General features: G+C 51.3%; 1 protein-coding gene across 6 annotated transcripts in view; it reads left to right on the top strand.

The window, feature by feature from the left end:
* The window catches only part of CHST15 (carbohydrate sulfotransferase 15), a 99539-nt gene that overhangs the window by 52944 nt on the left and 25885 nt on the right, over positions 1–20710 (top strand). For all 6 annotated transcript variants that reach the window (XR_014295321.1, XR_014295322.1, XM_082636093.1 and 3 more), the window contains exons 3-5: positions 264–603; positions 2532–2678; positions 5837–5993. Coding sequence is in view for 4 of the 6 variants with exons in the window: in XM_082636093.1 (XP_082492219.1) it covers positions 264–603; positions 2532–2678; positions 5837–5993 (644 nt within the window). In the remaining 2 variants the exon portion in view is untranslated. The remainder of the gene's footprint in view (positions 1–263; positions 604–2531; positions 2679–5836; positions 5994–20710) is intronic.

Here is a 20710-nt window from a genome sequence, read left to right as displayed (position 1 = left end):
AAATCATGGTAGAATGGATTCTGATTGAACTTTTATTTTCATTCTCTCCAAATTTTATTTTTATTTGGGGTTAAGGAAAAGCCTGGTCATTGGCTGTTTACCAAGTTTTGCTTTGTTTTAGTATTTAGTCATCATCCAATAATACTTCCAATGTGAACGCTGTAACAAGTCTCAGGACAGGATCATCCTGTGGACGGAATGTGCTTGTGCTAATGCTTTCCCCTCGGTGCGTCTCTCCCCCTTTTTGTCTTTTGATTTTGCAGATGTTTTCAGTCATTCCGCACAAATTCCTCCCCAACAGTAAGAGCCCCTGTTGGTACGAGGAGTTCACGGGGAGGAACACCACCGACCCCTACCTGACCAACTCCTACGTGCTGTACTCCAAGCGCTTCCGCTCCACCTTCGACGCCCTGCGCAAGGCCTTCTGGGGCCACCTGTCCCACGTGCACGGCAAGCACTTCCGCCTCCGCTGCCTGCCGCACTTCTACATCATCGGGCAGCCCAAGTGCGGCACCACCGACCTCTACGACCGCCTCCGGCTGCACCCGGAAGTGAAATTCTCCGCCATCAAGGAGCCGCACTGGTGGACCCGGAAGCGCTTCGGTTCGTGCCAGTGCGGTCCGCGGTCCCCGGTCCCCGGCCCCCGTGGCGCGGGTGCACATGGGGGTCTCTCACCCAGCCCGGTGCATCTGCCTCCTTCATCCAGTCGCTCCTTACGTGCACGTCGGGGTCGGGATCAGGGGTCACCGTCAGGTTTGGGGTCACGGTCAGGGTTGGCGTGGGAGCCCTGAGACTGACCCGAGCAGGGCTGTGCGAGTTCCCAGGAGGGATGCAGGGCGGGGAGATGAGAAAACATGCCGAGATGCAGAGATCAGACAATTCTCTGGTTTAGGGATCCCCAGGCAGACCTCCAGCAGGACCGAGCACCCAGCTCCCGACCACCCGGTGAGCATGCATGGAGCCCCAGTGGTGTGTAGGGCGAGGGAAAGGGGGCAGGATCAGCAGCTCTTCTTGTTCGGAAGGGCACACGCAGCACCTGGGAGCGGTGAGTGCTGGCCGGGTGGACGTCTGTCGGGCGCTGTCCATCCAGCTCCCAGCTCCGTGCTGTTCCTGCTAGAGCCCGGCACCCACACGCCCACCCCCGGAGGTGGCAGGAGAAAGAAAGACGGCTGCATGAGCGGGGTTTCCGCTTCCTGCTGGTTCATCCCAGGGCCCTGAGCCTGTCATTGAGCTGCTTCGGGCTTCTTTTCTCTGACCTGACCCTTCGGCTTCGCAGGGTCAGAATGAAAGCCCCAGGGAGATAATTCTGGGAGACCCTGCTCACAGCACCCCACCCCTTTCCCACGGGGTTGGCATGCAGGCTGCTTTCTGCTCGAGCCACCCGTCCGCCCTTGGGTCACTGTTTCCTCTCCTCAACCTTTTCCCTTCTGCCAGGAGACGTTTGGTCACTGGAGCTAAGGGATGACAAATGCCAAAGTTCGGGAAGCCCTCGAGGGTGGTTTCCGTGCAGAGGACCTAGGCTGCTTGGAAGGGAATTTTGAAAGTTCTCCTTAGTACAGCCTAAGTTGAGACCAACTCTTAATGTGTTTCCCGACAAACGTTTGACTTAGTCCCTTTGATGTTCCTCCTGGAGTGAACAGAAGCGTAAATGTGTCTTTTGTGCTTGGCAGCGGCAGCTGTGGGAGCCAGGGTTTCTCTACTCGTCTGAAGAGCAGCCTCTCCTACGCAGCTCACCATTTTCCCCCGTGAAAACCAGGTGCCCACTGGCAGAGGAGAGAGAGGCACGGGGGCATGTGGGCCTCTGGAGTCTGGGCTCCAGTGTCACCTTGAACCTCTTGCTGTCTTGCCCCTGGATGCTCTCTCTCCACTTTCCATTAACCTTGGTGGCTGTGGTTTAGGGCAGTGTGTTGTCAGTACATTTTCAAGTGAAATGTACCCACTTCTGAGGCAAGGGCAAAATTTAGGCTGCATGTGGCTGATGCCAGAATAATAATGCCAGGTGTCCGTCCGGGGACCATCGATTCCCCTTATTGTTCGGACAGATGGACAGACTGCTTGATGGTATAGAACCTCAGGAAGGTGCTGGTCAGCCCTGGTGAAGAAGACTCATCTGAGCTTCAAAGGATGCTGCCGCTCCGATGGGCTGCCTTTTCTTTTGATCCAGTGTGTGTATCCTGACACCACTGCTGCCCTGCCCCTGGGGGGGGGCCTCACCTGGTGCACATGTTAACCAGCCCCAAACTCTCTGTTCCTCCAAGTAGACTCGATTATAGTTCTTGAACAGGCATGCCAGCCTTTCAGTGGCTACCGTGCAGCTTGATGGTGGTGCCTTCCACCCCTCGAAGTGCACGTGGGTTAAAAGATCATGGCCCATTCACAGACGCCCCACCCTCTCTTGCAGCTCCTTGGGCTGAGCCTTGGCTGCTGCAGCTGGGCCCTTGGACCTTTCCATCCCCCCGTGGTCACTCCCCGGAAGCCATCAGCCCAGCCGTGGCAGCTTTGTCCTAACTCCTGCTTCCTGGTTCTTGTAGGAATCGTCCGCCTGAGAGATGGTCTGCGGGACCGCTATCCCGTGGAAGATTATCTGGACCTCTTTGACCTGGCTGCACACCAGATTCATCAGGGACTGCAGGCCAGCTCTGCAAAGGCACAGAGCAAGATGAATAGAATCATTATCGGTATGGCCTCCGTGTAACTCCCACGAGGGCCCCCCTGCTTCTGCTTGGGCCAGGCCGGGCTTCACTGCACCTGCGAGCATTCGCATGATGCCTGCCGGTGGCTGCTGAGCACACACTTCCCCGCTAACCATCACTCTCCCCGCCGTGTAAAATGTTCATAGTGCTCGTGCAACTTCAATAAAGCAGAAATGTTTAGTAGCCTCTCTAGTTCTGTGGAGACTCAAGCACACCTGAACTGGCTTTTTGGAAAAGTTGCTATTTCTTTGCTTTTACTTGAATTAAGCTTGCATGCTTGATTTCTTTTCATGATACACCCACCTGAGTAAGTTTGGTTGGGGGATCATGAATGTAAAATGAACCAGTTAGTCATCAGTTTAATTCTTGTGGCTTTTGTACTCCCTGGCCACTGGGACCCTGCAAAGACGGAGGTGGCCTCTCCTGAAATAGACGCCACCCTATTGCATCGTGGGTGACTAATTGCTGTTGAAAAAGCTTAGGCCTTGTCGAGCTGATGCCTGTAGACATTCAAAGTGAGGTGGTTTGATTAATAGTCATTTTTTTAAAATTCACAAGAGTGTTTTATAAAAAACATATCTATTCACTCTCTCTATTGGATTCAGCTTAGGAGAAGACATTTATCCACTTACACCTCTGAAAGGGAGAAATCGAATCACATATTTTGCTTAAATTGATTACCTGAGGCAGTGATCTATTTTTTTATGCTCCTAAATCTGTTATATTTTGATTCTCCAAATTCGGTGACTCTGTTAGTGACTAAAAGGAATTGTAATCAACCATTTGAAAGATGGATCTTTACTTGACTCCCATATCCAGGGGGACAGGCTTACATGCCTAAGCCCCAATTTATTTATTTATTTTTAACTCAAAGAAATCAAGTCCTAGGAGCCAGATGAGATCACACTCTCTCACCCAGTGTGAACTGGCTACTAGCTATTTTCTTGCAGCCTTGAGTTCTAACATCCCAAATTACAAATCTTAATTAATATTTGACTGTGACTCCCATACCATATGCCTCTGGGAAAATCTCATGTTCTTAGGAAAGAGCTAAAAATATGCATCCTAGGGTCAGGAAATAGAGCCTAAGATAATGATTGAAAAAGGAAGGCTTTAGTTTGGTTTCCTAGTTTTATTTACTTCTGGATTTAGAAATGAAAACTAAGGATTATATCTACGGCTCTGATGTTTACCTGAAGCAGAGTTTATTGAGTTTTATGGTAGATGGAAAGCTGGCATCCAGCTCTGATCGTGCCACCAGCCAGCTCTGTGCCATGTGACAAGTTGATCTTTGTGTTCGTGAACTCAGTCTGCTCATCTGTAAAATGGGCTTGTTGAACCAGATCAGTTCTGGGCTCTTCCCAGCCCTGAAATGTGATTTAACTCTGCTTCAGCTTCTTTTGTTAGATCCTTGGTAGAAGCATACTGGTCTTTTTTCATCTTGGCCGATGGGTCAGAGAGGACCTTTTCGCAATGGTCTGGGCTAATGGCTGGAGTCATGAAGGACTCAAGTGGCTGGGTTCTTTGGGCTGGGGAAAGACCAGAGAACCTTTCCCCAGTGCAGAGAAAGGCCCCTGCCTCTGCTCTTATGGCCACCCGGCTCTGCCCTGTCAAAGTGCTCATGTGGGGCTCTGATTGTTTATCGAATTATTGATCTTCCCCTAGATTGTAAGGTTTGAGAGGGAAGGGGATTGTCTGTCTTGTTTCCGGCATCTATCCCCAATGCCAGGCATAGTGCCGGGCACATATTAGACACCAAATCAGAGCTTTCTGCCTGGATGGATGAAGGATGAATGAAGGAAGGATGGATAGCTGGACGGGTGGATGGACAAGCATAGAAGCAGTACATTTATGGGACTGACAAAATTTGTGCTAACTTAGTTTTAGATACTTCCCTTGTCCTAATGTTTCCTTATTCATTGTGAGTAGAATTTTCAAAGGACTTCTGATTGACTTGTTTTTTCTGTATTCTATGGTATTATCACTTAAAAAAATAGAAACAAAGATCAGAATAGTAATGCTCACCTGGACATGATTGCACATCCAACAGAATAAATAAGGCCCTGCTAACACTCTGCATGACTGTGATGTGCTCATCCCTGATCAAAGAGACAGTCTTTTGGCTCAGATTTTCACTGAATAAGTGACTTGGAGATGTATCATATAGTCCCATGTACAATGTTGGGAAATCGAATGTATAATTAATTGATTGATTTGTTTTTCTTTCTAAATCTATGAAGACTGTCCTGAAAAAAAAAAAAGTCAGGGAATTGGTTCAGTTATCTGAGATAGAAATGTTGAAATGTCTGTGTCTTGGCCTCTCCCCTGTCCTAGAATGTGTGTTTAACGTTATCATGCTTCATTCACACAGACTGTGATCAAACAGGGGCTAGAGCCAGCTTCCTGTTCATGCAGTCAGCACTGAGTGAATGCCACCTGTGTGCAGGGTGACGGGGTGGGTGGACACGCAGGACCGAGGTCGCATGAGCCTTCCCGCAAAGCCTTCCTCTCGTTTGGTCTTAGAGTGTGCACTGGGACTGACCCTTGTGATTTCAAGGGAAGATTAATGCAGATTGCATGCAGTTTCCTCATGAGAAATGAGGATAAAAACAATGCCAGAAGCAATAACTGTCATTGAGAGGGAGAAAGGTAAATGATCAGCGAAAAAGGCCGCCACAGCAATTTCAAGGAGCAAAATTATTAATCCAGAAGTTCGGATCCCCGAACTTCTCCTTCATCCCTGACACTTTCTGAAGGGAACCATCTAGTACAGTCTCAGCGGGCCCTTAAAATGCCATGGAGCTATGCACCGTTAGCAAGTTAAACATCATGAAATTGGGAGGCCAGATGCTAGCAGAGGTTTTTTGGCACATCCTGGAGAAAGGAGCTGGGAGGAAGAGGGATGCTCCGTGTTGCGTGGATCACCTCGATCTACAGATGGAGGTCGTGGAGGGGAGGGGGTGACACAGCGGCAGAGGGTGGTCATCAGCCTCCTTCTCCCGGAGTCCCGTCTGCCAGCATGGCAGACCAGCTCACCCGCTAACACCTATTTAAGAAGGTGTCACATCCGGGTTTGGCCCCTAATTTGGACTGCTCTGTGGGAGCCCATAACTCAGCACTGCTCACTCGTTTTCCGTTTGCAGGGGAGGCCAGCGCCTCCACCATGTGGGATAACAATGCCTGGACATTCTTCTACGACAACAGCACGGATGGTGAGCCCCCCTTTCTGACCCAGGACTTCATCCACGCCTTTCAGCCAGACGCAAAACTGATCGTCATGCTCAGGGACCCCGTGGAGAGGTGAGCAGTGTAGATTTTTCGTTTTGGGAAAAGAAAAGGCAGTTCTGAAGAGCAGTCTTCCTTCTCATCAGAAACAAGATTTTGCTGCTGCTGCTTTTTTTGTTTTTAAATAAACAAGCTTAACTTGCAATGTTACTGCTATTTCTTATGTAAACATTATTCTTGGGGCAATCTTCACTGCATCTAAACAAACCGAGGATTTTTTTGTTAGCCATTTTGACCCTGGCCTGTGGGCCTTCAGCCTCGGCCGGTCTGACCTCGGTACATGCCCCTTGGGTGATGTCCGACCATGAAAAATGCCCTTAGAATCGAGGATATTGAGGTTCTCCGCAGGGTTTAACTCCTAGAATTCCTTGTCTCCCGACTTGATTGATGCCTTTATCCTGTTGGCTCTGAATGTGCAAGCTCCACCTTTCCTTGAGACACCAAAAGGCAGAAAACGACAGACAGAGCTGCTTTGTTGTAGAGGGCAGGAGGTGCCCGGTGCAGATGAGGCCAGGCTAGCATGGTATTGAGCCGAGGGCTGTCTGAGGGTGGCCAGGCCGGCACTGGGTGATGCTGAGGTCACTGATGACGCCTGTGTGGATGGCAGAGTCTTAGGGCTGCCCGGACTTTAAAATCATTTAGTCCACCCCTACCCCCCCCACCCGCCCCCGCTCCCACCCCGGCCAGTACCCCTACACTAGAGATAAGAGGTTCCAGTATGGTCCAGGAGTTCCCCACCCAGGATGGCCAGTCCCGCTCAGACAGCTCTGAAAGAGCATCCTTCCTGTTTTGAGCCCAAGTCTGTCTCTTGGGAGCATCGACACTTCGGACCCATTTCTTCCCTACGCAGACCACGTCTAATCCTTCTAAATGGGAGAGCCTGCCAGATATTGAAGACGGCGGCCACAGCCCTGTGTCTTATTTTCCTTTGAGCTAAATGCCTCTTGTTATGGGTTTAAATTACACCTTCGCCCACAAAGATGTATTTGAATGTGACCTTGTTTGGAAATAGGGTCTTTGCTGACGGACTCACGTTAAGATGAGGTCACACTGGATGAGGGTGGGCCCTAATCCAAGAGCTGGTGTCCTTTTGAGAAGAGAACATTTGGACACCGAGACCTGCAGACACAGGGACCGAGACCTGCAGACACAGGGAGGACACATATGAGGATGCAGGCAGAGGTTGGAGTGATTCTGCCAGAAGCCGAGGCTGCCCGGGGAGGCTGGCAGCCCCAGCAGTGGGACACAGGCCCAGAACAGATTCTCCTCGGAAGCCCCAGAGCGAACCGGCCCTGCTGACACCTGGATTTCAGACTTCTGGCTTTCAGAACTGCGAGAGAATAAATTCCTGCTGTAATAAGCCACAAGTTTGAGGTAGTGTTACAGCAGCCCTAGGACACCAATACCCCCCAGTTCCTTCCTTGGATGGCATACATTCCTGGCCCCGTAGCCTTGCCGATGATGACAATTTAAAAAACACCTATAATCTCCCACCGAGATAGTCATCATTTTTATTTTGCTTAGTTTCTTCCAAAGTACGTATCTTTGTAGATAAGTGTAGTGTGTGTGTGCGTGCGCACGTGTGGTGTGCAGCTGTGTGAATATCCAGTCTTACATCTTGCTTCTTTCGTTTCGAATTGTTGATTTACCTCCTTGTCCCCCTCATGGCGTCTCCGAACGGCCCCCGGGCACCACAGTCATCCGGTCAGAGAGCTGGATGGCCCTTGCTCCGTCTCCACCCCTGCAGCCCTCTTGTGTCACACCATGGGGCCTCTCTCCATGCTGCACCTCCTCCAGCCTCAGGAATCCATCTGCTCTGCTAATGAGGCAGCCCTGACCTCGGAGCAGCTCGCCACGTCCTGCCTGCTAGTTCCCATACCTCGGGAGGCAGGAATTTGGCCCTTCTGCTCAGAGCGTGGGCTGGTCCCCCACGGCTTGAGAACACTTGATACAAACCAGCCATATTCTTGTGTGGACACAATTACATAACCGTCAGCCTTGAAAGGCCTGGTGATTAAGTGACCCCACGCTGCCCACTGAGGTGTTTTCACAGCTGCTCTGCCACCATACCCCACCCCCCCGCCCCCTGGCCGCCCCTGCTGCAGTTCACGAGGCCGGAACATTCTCTCTCGGGGGTGCTCACTGATCGCCCAGTGTCTTCCTGTCACATCTCCCTGTTCCTCCTTCTGAGGAAGGTCACGCTGCCTTGACTCCAGAGGGCCAAGAGGCTGAAACTTCAGCCTCTGTCACTCCCTGGGCACAGAGGTGGGAGCCTTGGGGATGGGGCGCTCACAGGCGTGGCCGTGGTCGTTACCGTCTGTGGTTCAGCCTGGGTGGGGAGGGAGGGCGAAGTGTGGCACCAAAGAGGGAAGGCGCTCCTAGTCGAGGGTCCAGAAAGGCTGTTCTGGAGGAGCTGAGGCCAGGCGGGGTTTTGAGGGCTGAGTAAGAGTTTGCCAAGCAAACAGAGTAGAAAGGTGGTCAAGGGGAAGGAGCATTCTGAGTAGGGAGAATGGAGAGCACAAAGGGAAGGACCGCGTGTTCTCCTGGAGAGCGGGGGGCCAGCTTCCCTGAGTGTGTCCCTTTCTCCCCGCAGTCCTGAGGACACACGCACCATAAAGGAGAGCTTTTAATAGGTGGGGTCGTCATGCTGCCTGGGTTCAGACACTGAGTGGGGAGCTGGACCTGCCTGACTCTCCTCTCAGACCCCAGCCCCAAATCCCCCTTTTAGAAGGCTCTCGGGCCCAAGATGGCATCCTCTTGTTTCCTCTTTTTTTTTTTTTTTTTTTAAGGAACAAATACTCTATTTATACTAGGAACTGAAGGTTCTTAACTTCCTGGTGCTCACTTAACAGAAAGAGTTCATCAGTTAAAATGTTCATCGATTCCCAGTCACATGCTGGGCACCGTGCTTGGTGCTGAGCAGACATGTGTAGGTGCCTGTCCTCCAGGAGCTGCACTTGGTCAGGAAAGCGAGACATTGACTCTCATGATGCATGTGATGGTACCAAGGAGAAGGGCAGGTTGCCATGGTGACAGCCTCATCAGGAAGCTGACCCAGTCGTGGGGTTGCCTACTGTATCTGTCATCTACTGCTGCGTAACAAATCACCCAGGAACTTGGCTGCTTAAAACACCACACTTACTATCTCACACTATCTTCTGTGGGTCGGAACCTGGCACAGCTTTCCTGGGTCCTCTACTTCAGGGTCTCTCCCAAGGTTGCAGTCAATGTGTCACCAGGGCAGGGCCTCACCCGAAGGCTTGGCTGGGTAAGGATCTGCTTTCAAGCTCGTGTGGTTGTTAGCAGAATTCAGTTCCTCAAGCGCTGTTGGAAGGAGGGCCACCGTTCTTTACTGGCTGTCAGCTAGAGGCTGCCCTCAGTACCTTGCCACTGGGCCTCAACAACATCGGAGGTTGCTCGCTCCATCAGAGCCAGCAAAGGAGAGAGCTGCTGCCAAGTTGGAAGCCTTCACCTTTGGTAATCTGAGCACCAGAGTGACAGCCCATCACCCTTGCCACGTTCTCTTGATGAGAAGCAAGTCACGAAGTCCAGGCCATAGTCAAGGGGAGGAGATTACAGGGAGTGAATACCAAGAAGTGAGGCTCTTGGGGACCATCTTAGAAGTTACCTCCCGGGACTTCCCTGGCGGTCCAGTGGCTAAGACTCCACGATCCCAGTGCAGGGGGCCTGGGTTCGATCGCTGGTCAGGGAACTAGATCCCACGTGCCGCAACTAAAAGATCCCGCATGCCGCAACTGAGACCCGGCGCAGCCAAAGAAATAAGTAAATAAATATATTTTTTAAAAAGGAAGTTACCTTGCACACCTCCTTTGCCCGTGCTGCTCTCTGTTCCTCCAGGAAAGCACACCCTTAGAGCCAGAAGAAGAGCAAGTACCAGTGTAGCACCGTGTGTGGTGGCAGGGCCCGCACACGCGTAGGGGAGTGTGTGTGCATGTGTGTATTTTCTGTGTGGGTTACCGACAGTAGCAGCTGTTTTACTGCTTTTTAAACATTTATAAAAGTATGTAGCAATAGGAATTCCTTCTTTTTTGAACCCCGTGACTCATGGCCTGTCTGAAATGACTGGCGTATTTCCCATCCCAACCAGAAATCCTGGGTGGTTAGGTCACTCTTGAAGAAACAAACACTTTGGACCCAGGTTCCTATTAGTCTAACTGGGTCCTGTGCCGTTAGCCACTTCAGCCATTCCATGACCTTGCACTTCTGCAAGTGGGAGATTCCCTGAGTTGCTTGCTGCCAGTGGGACTGGACCAAATTTTTCTTTCCTCCTACAGATAGGCTCGGAGAGGAGTGGGGAGAAACCTTTATTTCTAGTTTTAGATTGACATTTAGCCTTTATTTCTATAATTGATCCATGGCAGAGGGTTTGAAAATGTTGGAATTGTAAGCAAAATCAAATCAATCACTTTAAAGTTTCCAGAGGAGGTTGTAAACAGCAAGTCCATTTATTTTTCTGGAGGGGAAGAGAGAATAGTGGAAAGCGGATGGGATGGTTCTTAAGGGCCAAAAGGGCCAGCCAGGAATTCCTGTTGCAAGTTTCTCTATGTTAGAGATAACGATACTTTAAAATTCAAGTTAATTAATTTGAATTAACTAGGTTAAATCGGCCCGGTTAATTAAAAAGAAGCCACCAATTACAAGCAGGATTTTCCTTCATTTAGTTCAGTGCTTAAGTGGAAAGACTTCTTTTCAACAGTGCTCACACTGGCCTCCTATCTCTTCATTTGTGAGACGGTTGATAGAGGCTGACTCTTAATGCAGAGGTGGTTATCTCCAATGTAGTTCATTCAGAAGGCGTTCGGAGAGTGGTCCTGCGCCATGGGGTCACGGACTTTACCGTCTCTGTATCTTGGTCTTAATCCTGGGTGTAGTCTTACCACAGTGCACGGAAATGACCACCTCAGGAGCCTTTGGTTTTCACGGTTAATGAAGGTAAGTCAGAAGGGAAGGAGAGCTCAGCTCCATTAAGAGTAGAACTTGATTTTGACCCAAATGTTTTGAGCCTTGGAACCTAAGGAGTTGTTTTCTTCCTCTGCTTTTATAAACTGATTTCTTTTAACAACTCACTGGGCTGGTTAAATACTTATTCTACTTATGGTGATAAACTAGGAATGGAAGGAATGAAGCCCTAAATGAAATGCATCCATTTATGTACCGTTGGTCATTCAGAGAGTAATGAGTGGGCATGAACCTTTGGACTAGAACCTTGAACCTTTCATGAATTTCACTCCATCTCCAGAGTGGCTGGTGGGATGTGTGGGTGGTGAACAAGGACCCAGGGTCACTGTGGTAGAGAGACAGCCTCAGGGACCAGATGGTCTGTATTTGAACCCCAGCTCTGCCGCTCACTGGCTGTGTGACCTTGGGCAAGTTACTCAACCTCTCTGTGCCTCATGTCCACATCGGTGAAATGGGGGAAAATAGTCCTACCTCTAGAGTTGTGAGAATTAAATGACTTAATGTGTGTAGCATGTTCAAACAGTGCTGGGCACATGGTAAATATTATATAATTATTAGCTATTATTGTTAGGCCACATTAGTGGCAAATAATAACAATAACCAAACTGAGCACTCATGTACTCAGCACCCTTGATATGCTAGATGCACTGCATAGATTGGAGAGCAAAGTCCTTCCTGTCTGCCCTCCTGGAATCTTCATCCAGTGGAGGGGTGGGAACCTAGCATTAATTGAGCACTTACTCCACCCTGGCTCTGTGCTAAGCCCTTTTCAGGCATCGCCTCCTTTGAACTTTGCAAGCAGGTGAGAGGGCTGTCATGATGCGTCACAGGTGAGGTGTGTGGGCTCACTGGGGTTAAGTCACCTATCCACCGTCACCTGGTTAATAAGTGGCCAGACTGGGATTCAATCCCATGTCCGTATGACCGAGGATCCAAGCTTTCCACCTCTATTGTAGGTCAATCAGTGGGATGCAGACTCTGAGACAGCATTTTGTGTGCAGGAGGTTTATGAGTGCTTTCGGGACAACCGCTGTGAGGGGCGACAGGGCAGGACTGACAGAGGGAGGGGTCACAACAGAGGTCTCAGCCAACCCCACGGGGAGCTGTGCAGCTGAGATGGCCCTTCCGCGAGGCATCTCCCACCCACCAGCCACTGGCTGTGTCTGACCTGGGGAGGTTTAACCTCGGGTGGGGCAGGTCTTTTCAGTGAAGGGACTGAACTGCAGCCACGAGCAGGATGGCTCCCCACTTCTGCGCAATTCTTGAGCAGTAAGGATGCCAGTCTGTGTAGGTACCTAAGCCTGGACTCCGCTCATTCACGTATCTCCATATCAGTGACATCAGGATGCTGACCCAGGGCAATAACCAGGTCTCGTAGGAGGGAGCTGAGCCGGACTGAAGCGGGATTGAATTGCTGTGGACCTCTGACTCCGGACGAGAATTTCTCTTGTGACTCAATAGGTACCAAAAACCTTCTCCAAACAGCCCAACTTCTCCAGGTCTCTGGAAGCACCGATTTAGTGCCAGAGACATGTTCTCAGGCAGAAGAGGAGTTCTGGCACTCCAAGGCCGTGAGATGTTTTCTCGATAACAGATTTGCACGAGGATTAAAAAGCAGGCTGTTCCTTAGCACCGACAGATTGATTTTTAATGTAAACTATCTCAAAGGGAGATTAGGAGAGCTCCCCTGTGGGCAAGAGATGGAGTTGTGGGGTGTAGGGGCGTTGGAGTATAAAGGTTGTGACAACAGCCACAGATCAATTTCCAGTCCCCCCCCCCCACCCAGGTCCTGCTCTCTTCCCTCTTCCCGCTTTAAGACCTTGGAGGGTTAGGGATCCTAAGGCAGCGGCCTTGAGGAAGACTGTTGCAGAGCGTCCTAAGCTGCTTGTTAATTTCCTGGTGATTTCAGGCATTTGGCTTCTCAGAAGCTGCCTGTCTGGGTGTCACTGACACACCTTTGTATGGGCCCTAGAAGTGGTGTGAGGTCACTTTGATAGAGCTGCGCTGTGAGCTGCCCAGGGCAGGCAGGGGGAACGGGCCGGGCCCGGGCTGGGGCCACGCGCCCTGTTCTCTGAAAGCCGTTCAGGCGTGACCGCCTGGGGAGGGACCACATCTTGTTGGTGGGAGAAAAACCATCGTGCTGAAAACTCCTGTGTGTGGAGCGCTGTTTAGTTTGGGGGAAGTGTTTACAAAGTCATTGGCAAACCTGAGTGTTCCCACATGGATGGTCTGCAGAGGGGGTTTCTGTGTGCTGAGGAGCGCTGTCCACAGTCTGCAGAGACTGGAAGGGGATGTGGGCATGGAGCACTGACTCTGGGCCACCAGATGAAGTTCAGGCACCTCTGCTACCCAGAGTATGGGGCTGATGAGTGAACGCGGCCCGGGTCACGGCCCGGCCAGCCTGGGGAGTGGTGGCCGTCGCTCTGCAGTGAGGTCCGCCACCTGGGGATCTAGGTCTGGCTTCGCTGCTGCCTTACCCAGGGGTACCCCACCCATCCTCTGTGTGCCTGCCTTTCCTCACCTGTAGAGACACCTGGTATCGGGATCACGGGCGCATCAAGTGAAAGTGCTTTGTGAGCCATACCGGGCTCGTAGGTAGAGAGGATGTTGGCGTTGCCTCCACCTGTGGATGTTCACCAGGGCCCCGTGATTGGATGCTCAGGGAGAAACGGGGGCGGGGACCCATAACCCCTCTCGTGCTCAAGGGGAGCAGAAGGCCTAGCCCAGGCAGCCCCCATGAACCGGAAGCTTTGCATCCCTTTGGACCTTTTTAGGCCCAAGCCTGTATGTTCTTCTCTGGCAGAAAATGAGCTTCATCAGTGTCACCCACAGGCACAGCCTGGGTGACTCGAGACATTTCCTCCAAATAAGCTGCTCTGGCCAGTCCTGCTTCAGTGTTTCTCGTGATGAGATGGTCGCGGTGTGTGATTCAGTGGACGAAAGGGCCTCCTTCCCAGCTACATTAAAGGGTGCTTTTTCCTGTAGGAAAAATAAATATAATCATTATTGATGACACCGTATCGGAGGTCGGGAAGTGATCAATCAGTGATTTGGATATGGATGCCAGCAAATGGAGAGTAATGTCGGGCTGTTCTGGCTGTCACTTTGGTAACCACGTGTATGTGATGCAACACTGTGCTCTCATGGCGGGGTGGATTAGAAGATGTGAGTGAGCCCACGCCGCGGGGCTGCTGGTGATGAAATGTGACCTTTCACACGTATGCGGCTGGCCGGCAGGTGCTCCGGGAGCACAGGGAGGCTGCGGCGGGCACGGTCTGGGGTGAGCCCATCCAGCAGCCGTGGCCGCCCCCAGCCGTCCACAGCTTCAGCATCTGCCCCGGGTCTTTCCTCCAAGCACGGCTCCCGAGACGGCCGAGGGGTGAGCGGAGGCCAGGAGAGACGGCGAAGCTCCAGGCCTCTGACAGCCTGCACTTGGCTGGGCGGACCCTACCCCGAGGCTCGAGCTTCTGGGGGCCTCTTGGGCTGGGGGATCCGAGCGACTTCTGAGCCAGGCCCTCTGGGGACCGGCAGGTGAAAGCCATCAGTCCCTTTGGGGTGACGGGAATGTTCTGGAATTAGATGATACTGGTGATGGCACAAGTTTGTGCAGTTACTAAAAACCACTCCGTCGTTCACTTGAAAAGGGTGAATTTTACAGTGTGTGGGTTATCTCTCCATTTAAACATGGTATGAACAAAAGTATCACAAAAGGAGGAGAAACCCGCCGCAGGGGGTGGTCTCGCTGAGCAAGTAACGCGCGAGCCGGAACCTGCAGGGGCCCTGCCTTGAGGGAAGGCCGAGCAGCGTGTACCTTGTCCTCTCAGAGCCACACGGGTAAAATCGAATGTGCTGTTTGCAGTGACCAGGGAATGGTAGCTTATCCAAGTGCTGAAAGGTCAGGAGGTGAGGACGGAAGCTGTGACAGGGACCTGAACCTCTGTCTGTTGTTGCTGTGGTTTCTAGATGCCCGTGCGGTGCTCCGTAAACGCATCTGCTTTTCCTGGTCACGCCAGTGCCGCTCCTGTTCGTCCTGAAGGTTTGCTGCTCTATTACACGTGCAACTGCTCCTCAGTCTCCTGTAACTTACTGAGTAGTTCCGTGACAGAACCGACTCTTGCTCCCAGATCACTCTGCACCTAAAACAATAAAATCTTAAAAACAAACAAAACCCCCAGAGCATCAGCTGGCTAGTGCCCCACTCAAGTCAGCTGCTGATTTGGCTACATCCCTAAACTATGAGGCTGGGCCAGGTCCTGTTGGGTCAGTGGGCGTTGGGGTCAGGCAGGCCTGGGTTGGTTTGGGGCCAGCCCTGAGGCTTCCTGGGCCGCATGACCTTAGGAAGCTCTGTAAGACGGGTAACGACAGGGCACATCTCAAAGGCTGGCTATGAACAGGGCAGGAGAATACACGTGCAGTGCCGAGCACAGGGCCGGGGGAGGGCAGCCCTCAGTAGCCACGAGCAGGCACGCGGCGGGTGGACACCAAGAGGATTCTGGGAGCTGAACCTGTACAGCACTCGAGTGAGCCTGGCTGGAGGAGGGGCCCACGGAGTAGTGGTTGCCCCTGTTTTCCGGATGATCAATACACCCATATCTCTGCTCACCTGGGCTCAGAGCAGTGCCCTGTCGCTGTTGGGTGCATTCAGCTGTGACCTTGGGTAACCACCAAGATTTTACGTGTTGAGACCTGCAAGCTCACTGATGGCCACTCTTCTGTTCCCTTGGGAAGAGACGCGATCCCTTCCAGAGGCACCAGGTGGAGGGAGCCCCTGCCACATGCACTCCCCTTCCCAGCAGTGCTGGGGTCCTGGGACCTCTGCCCTGCACAGAAAAGGTGCCTCACCATGTGAGCAGGCCTTCTGTCCCAGGGCCACCCCAGCGGCCTTCAGAATAACCGTAGCACAGAGGCCTGGAATGTCTTTGGACTTATACTTGGAATTGCTGTTGGAAACAGTTCTGGCCACATATAACACCCATCTGTTTGGGAGGGTTTGAGAGTCAGAAGATGAGGTGGTCCCGAAGGAGGGGGGTTGGCAGCACTAAAACTCAGGGCCGGGGGCAGGGATCAGGGTCAGCTAGCCCTCACCCAGCCAGGGAGCTCTCAGCCCCTCCAGCCTTGACTTTTGCCGCTGGGGCTGCTCCCGTCATGCTGGACGGGATCAAACCAGCCTTTCTTCCTGACCCTTCTACCTAGGGTCAGTCCTTCAGGAGTCTGGGACCTGTCTTTTTCCAGCTCCGAATACCCTTTTAGCTGTTGAAGCTGGCACCCTTCTGGCTGAGTCCTGCTTCTCCAGATGGAACAGCCCCTTCCCCCTTACTGTTTGTCAGCCAGCACTGAAGGCAAGTGTCCTTTGGGGCTGGGACCTGCCAGGGTGGAGGAAGCAACACCCTCCCGCATTCTCAATGCCATACCTTTATTAATGTATCCCGAAGTTGCATCAGTGTCCCTGCAGTTCTGTGAGGATTCGTTATATACTATGTCAACTAAACCCCTTGTGTATTTTCCAGGTTGGCCTCTTTTCCCTACTTCCTCATTGTACAGTTGGTTTTAAAGACTCAAATGTGGACACTTAGGCTTATTTCTTTACATTTCCACTTGTTACATGAGTATGCCTGTAACCGAAAGTGGGGGTCTGGCTGCTCGCTGCTCGAAAGCCAATAATAAAGAGGCCAGGTTGGTGGAAGGGAAAGTTTGCTTTATTTTGGATGCCGGCAACCAGCGGGGTGGAGGATGGCGGACGCCTGTCCAAAGGCCGACTCCCCCCTCCCCCGACAATCAGAGGACAAGAGCTTCTATAGACAGAGGGAGGGGGCTGCATGCAGAAACAGCACAGTCAGCTCTGACCGTCATCTTGAAATTGGTCATCGGTGGTCTGACCAGCGTCATCTCGATTGTTTTAGGTACAGTTAATCTTCAGTTCCAGGGCCGGTTTGTTCCCATTTTCCTGAGGCCGGTTCTTGGAATTGTGGCAGCTTCTGTCGTGGCTACAGTCTGGTCACCATGTAGTTAACTTCCTCCACCTGGTGAGGGTTTCAGTATCTATAAGACAGCTCGCAGGATGTGGCTCAGAATATGATCTGTAGCCCTTGAGGAGGAACTAAAGGTCCTTGACTTTGCTTTATGACTAAACTGGTATTATTTAGTCTGTTGGACTGTTTTCCTTTGTTTCTGCATTTTCTCACTTCTCTGATTAAACTTATTCTTCGGCTACAGTTTTTCCACAGACAAAAGGCAGGCGGAGGACACGGGGGGCGAGGACACGGGGGGCGAGGACCATAGGGTGCTCCTCCGTTTCATGCCTACTCTGGCGTTTCGAGGTCCCTTTGGATACTTATTCATGATACATTTGCTGTCCTTCTCAACGTTTTCTGAATGGTTTTAGCCCATCCAAGTGGCTCGCACTAATCCAAGGTCATTATCTGACTCTTTTTCTCTAGAGAGTAGTTGTGGGGAAATCATAGTATTGTTTATTGAAGACATTCTTATGACGCACCAGCCTGATTTTTCGGGAGGACCCAGTAGTGCCCTCCGGGAAAACAAGGGTCCTGTTTTGCTTTTCCTCCTTCGTATTTCTCTGCGGAAGAGCTGGCCACATGGCCATCGTCCTCCTGTACACACAGGTCACTCTTCTAGGGTCTTAGGGTGGGAGAGAGGGCTGGCAAAAATGACTCCTCAGGAGTCTGGGTTTAGAATCTGGACTAGTTTCTTAGGGGCTCTTGTAACAAATTATCACACATTTAGTGGCTTAAAACAACAGAAACGTATTCTCTCATGGTTCTGGAGGGCAGAGGTCAAAATCAAGGTACTGGCAAGGTTAGTCCCTCCTGAAGCTCTGAGGGAGAATCCATTGCATGGGTCCCCAGCTTCCTGTGGCTTCCGCAATCCTGGCGTCCCTTGGCTTGTAGGTAACACTTCAGTCTCTGCCTCTGCCTTCACATGCCTTCGCCCCATGTGTCCCTGTCCAAGCCTCTTCTTATAGCGACACCAGTGCTTGGATTTAGGGCCCACCATAAATCCAGGATGATCTCATCTGGAGATCTTCAACATAATTAGGTCTGCAGAGACCCTATTTCCAAAAGATCCCATTGGCAGGTACTGGAGGTTAGGACTTGGGCATATCTTTTGGGAAATCTATAGAATCCAAATGGGAGAGGGGGAGGGGAGAGGTCCCTGCTCAAATAGGGCATGAAGGACTTGTTACAGACATGCATCTCAGCATGTGTGTGGGCTCTAGGAAGCCCACCACCCACCCTGTGGGCAGATCCAGGGTCCCTGGGGGACTGAGGGGCAGGAGAAATCTCCCCTCACCCTCCCGAGGAGGTGGGCCTGGCCATGAACCTGATTCACAGAAGGTGGGGTCCTGAGTTCGTTTCACTGTACCCCAAACAGATGACAATCAGTATTCTCACCCCGGTGGGCCTGGGCTGGCCTGGTTGGACCACTGAACACGTCCCAGTTTGTACCCTAGAATTACTTCTTGATCTCTAAAGAATTGGAAAGATCCTTCATGAAGTTACTATTCTTCATGAAGTTACTATGTGTTTAAAATTCAGCCAGGTTTAGAGGCTCTTGTTTTATTTATGAGCCACACGCCTACAAGAAATGTTATTACCACAAAATAAACTCAGCATGGAAAACTTGAGCCGAGGGTTGGGTTTTTAAGTGGCAGTTTACGTGATAGAATTCCAATTCTGCCAACGAATTTGGATAGCTGTGTGGGAGTCCTTGGTAAGAACTCTGGACTTGGACTTCCAGTTAGGTACAGATTTTGATGACAGTTTCAGAGGCGTCTTTCTTGGACAAAGTTGTCATATCGACAGCACTCATAGGAAATGTGTGAGCCAGAAGAAACCTCCATCAGACCCATTGCCACAAGGTGCCCAGTTGCGTACAGCTCAACTGCACTTTGAGGTCCATGCAAATCTGGTTTTGGCGTTTATCCATCAGCTTTTAGATTATACTATGACCGATCCTGCAGTGACAGGTGCCGTGTTTCAGTCTTGATGGAGGTCCTGTTTTTGAAGGGGGAAAACAGCACAGCCAATGTGGGGGGACACTTGTAATGGGGGGACAAATTAGTGTCATCTGGGTCCTGTATTTGGGTGAACATGGATCTGGGGGAGGATCTACTCACCTGAGCATCTCTAACGACTAGTCTTGAAGCAAGTCATTTTGGAGGTTTGGCTGACCAGGCTGAGATGTACGAACACTCTCCAGTGTGTGTTCGGATTCTAGGCAATGTGTGGGCAGGTCCCAAACATCTCAAGACTTCTCAGAGGTGTCCTCTGTGGACGCTGGCGGTGGATGATCTCTAAGGGGCCGTGTAGAAGGCACTGTGCCCAACGCCAGAGGGGACAATCTGGTCCCTGAGAAGCACTGCTCTTGTTAGGAAATCTTTGGAAACGCCTGCAGCTGTAGCGAGAGGTGAGGGGTGCTGGAGAAGGAGTGCTTGCGGCTGACCTGTGCTCCAAAGGCACTGCCGTCTCTGCGGGCGTGAGGTTGGCGGAGTGCCACGATGGAAGCCCTGGGTGCAGTCAGCGGTGCACATCTACAATCCCCAGGCCTGTGGGTACCTAATACAATTTGCTGCATTTCCTTCACTGGAAAGAGAGAAGATAGGTTGGAGAAGCTGGCAGAATAGAAAGTATAGAGCTGAGAAAGAGAGAAACATGACACCACAGAGCAGGGAGCCAGTCTGGATCAGCCTGGTTTCTGGGCAGCTGGGGGTTGAGTGTGAGTACAGGGTGTCGGGTAGAGCAGTGGGGGGCCCTAGAGGGTGTGCACTGAAAAAGGCATAAGGCAGAAACAAAGGGGTGATTTTTGAAAAGCAAAAAAAGATAAAAGACTTACCCTTTCTGCCTGCAGAAACAGAGGAGAAAAAGGCATAGGAAACTCACAACAGAACTCAGAAGTTCTGTTAATGTAAAAAATGACTGGGGGGCTTCCCTGGTGGCGCAGTGGTTGAGAGTCCGCCTGCCGATGCAGGGGATGCGGGTTCGTGTCCTGGTCCGGGAAGATCCCACATGCCGCAGAGCAGCTGGGCCCGTGAGCCATGGCCGCTGAGCCTGCGCGTCTGGAGCCTGTACTTTGCAACGGGAGAGGCCACAACAGTGAGAGGCCCGCGTACCGCAAAAAAAAAAAAAAAAAAAAAAAAAAAAAAATGACTGGGGAGTTCCCTGGTGGTCTAGTGGTTAGGATTCGGTGCTTTCACTGCTGTGGCCCGGGTTCAATCTCTGGTCAGGGAACTGACATCCCACAGGCCACATAGTGTGGCCCCCCCCAAAAAAGAAAAAAAATTACTGGGTGACAATGGAATAAGGTTTATATTGGGCTGCTGTGTATGTACTACCTTATCTACTTTTACGGATGTTCAAAATTCCCCCAAATCAAATAATTAGGGGAGTGCCGTAATAATAGATATATTTATTAACTGATCCCATCCAATATGACCTGATACATCTATGTTTTTAAAAAATACAAAATACGCAGATACATATTTGAGTGTGCACTGAAAATTTCTGGAAGGATATATAAGAAACTGATAACGAGGGTCACCCCTGGGATTTTTTTTTTTTTTTTTGCGGTACACGGCCTCTCACTACTGTGGCCTCTCCCGTTGCGGAGCACAGGCTCCAGACGCGCAGGCTCAGCAGCCATGGCTCATGGGCCCAGCCGCTCCGCAGCATGTGGGATCCTCCCAGACGGGGGCACGAACCCGCGTCCCCCGCATCGGCAGGCGGACTCGCAACCAC

This window comes from Mesoplodon mirus (assembly GCF_964341445.2).
Source record: "Mesoplodon mirus genome assembly, chromosome: 2".
NCBI lineage: Eukaryota > Metazoa > Chordata > Mammalia > Artiodactyla > Ziphiidae > Mesoplodon > Mesoplodon mirus.
The sequence above is the reverse complement of the archived record's forward strand: the minus strand, read 5'-3'. Positions and strand labels throughout refer to the sequence as shown.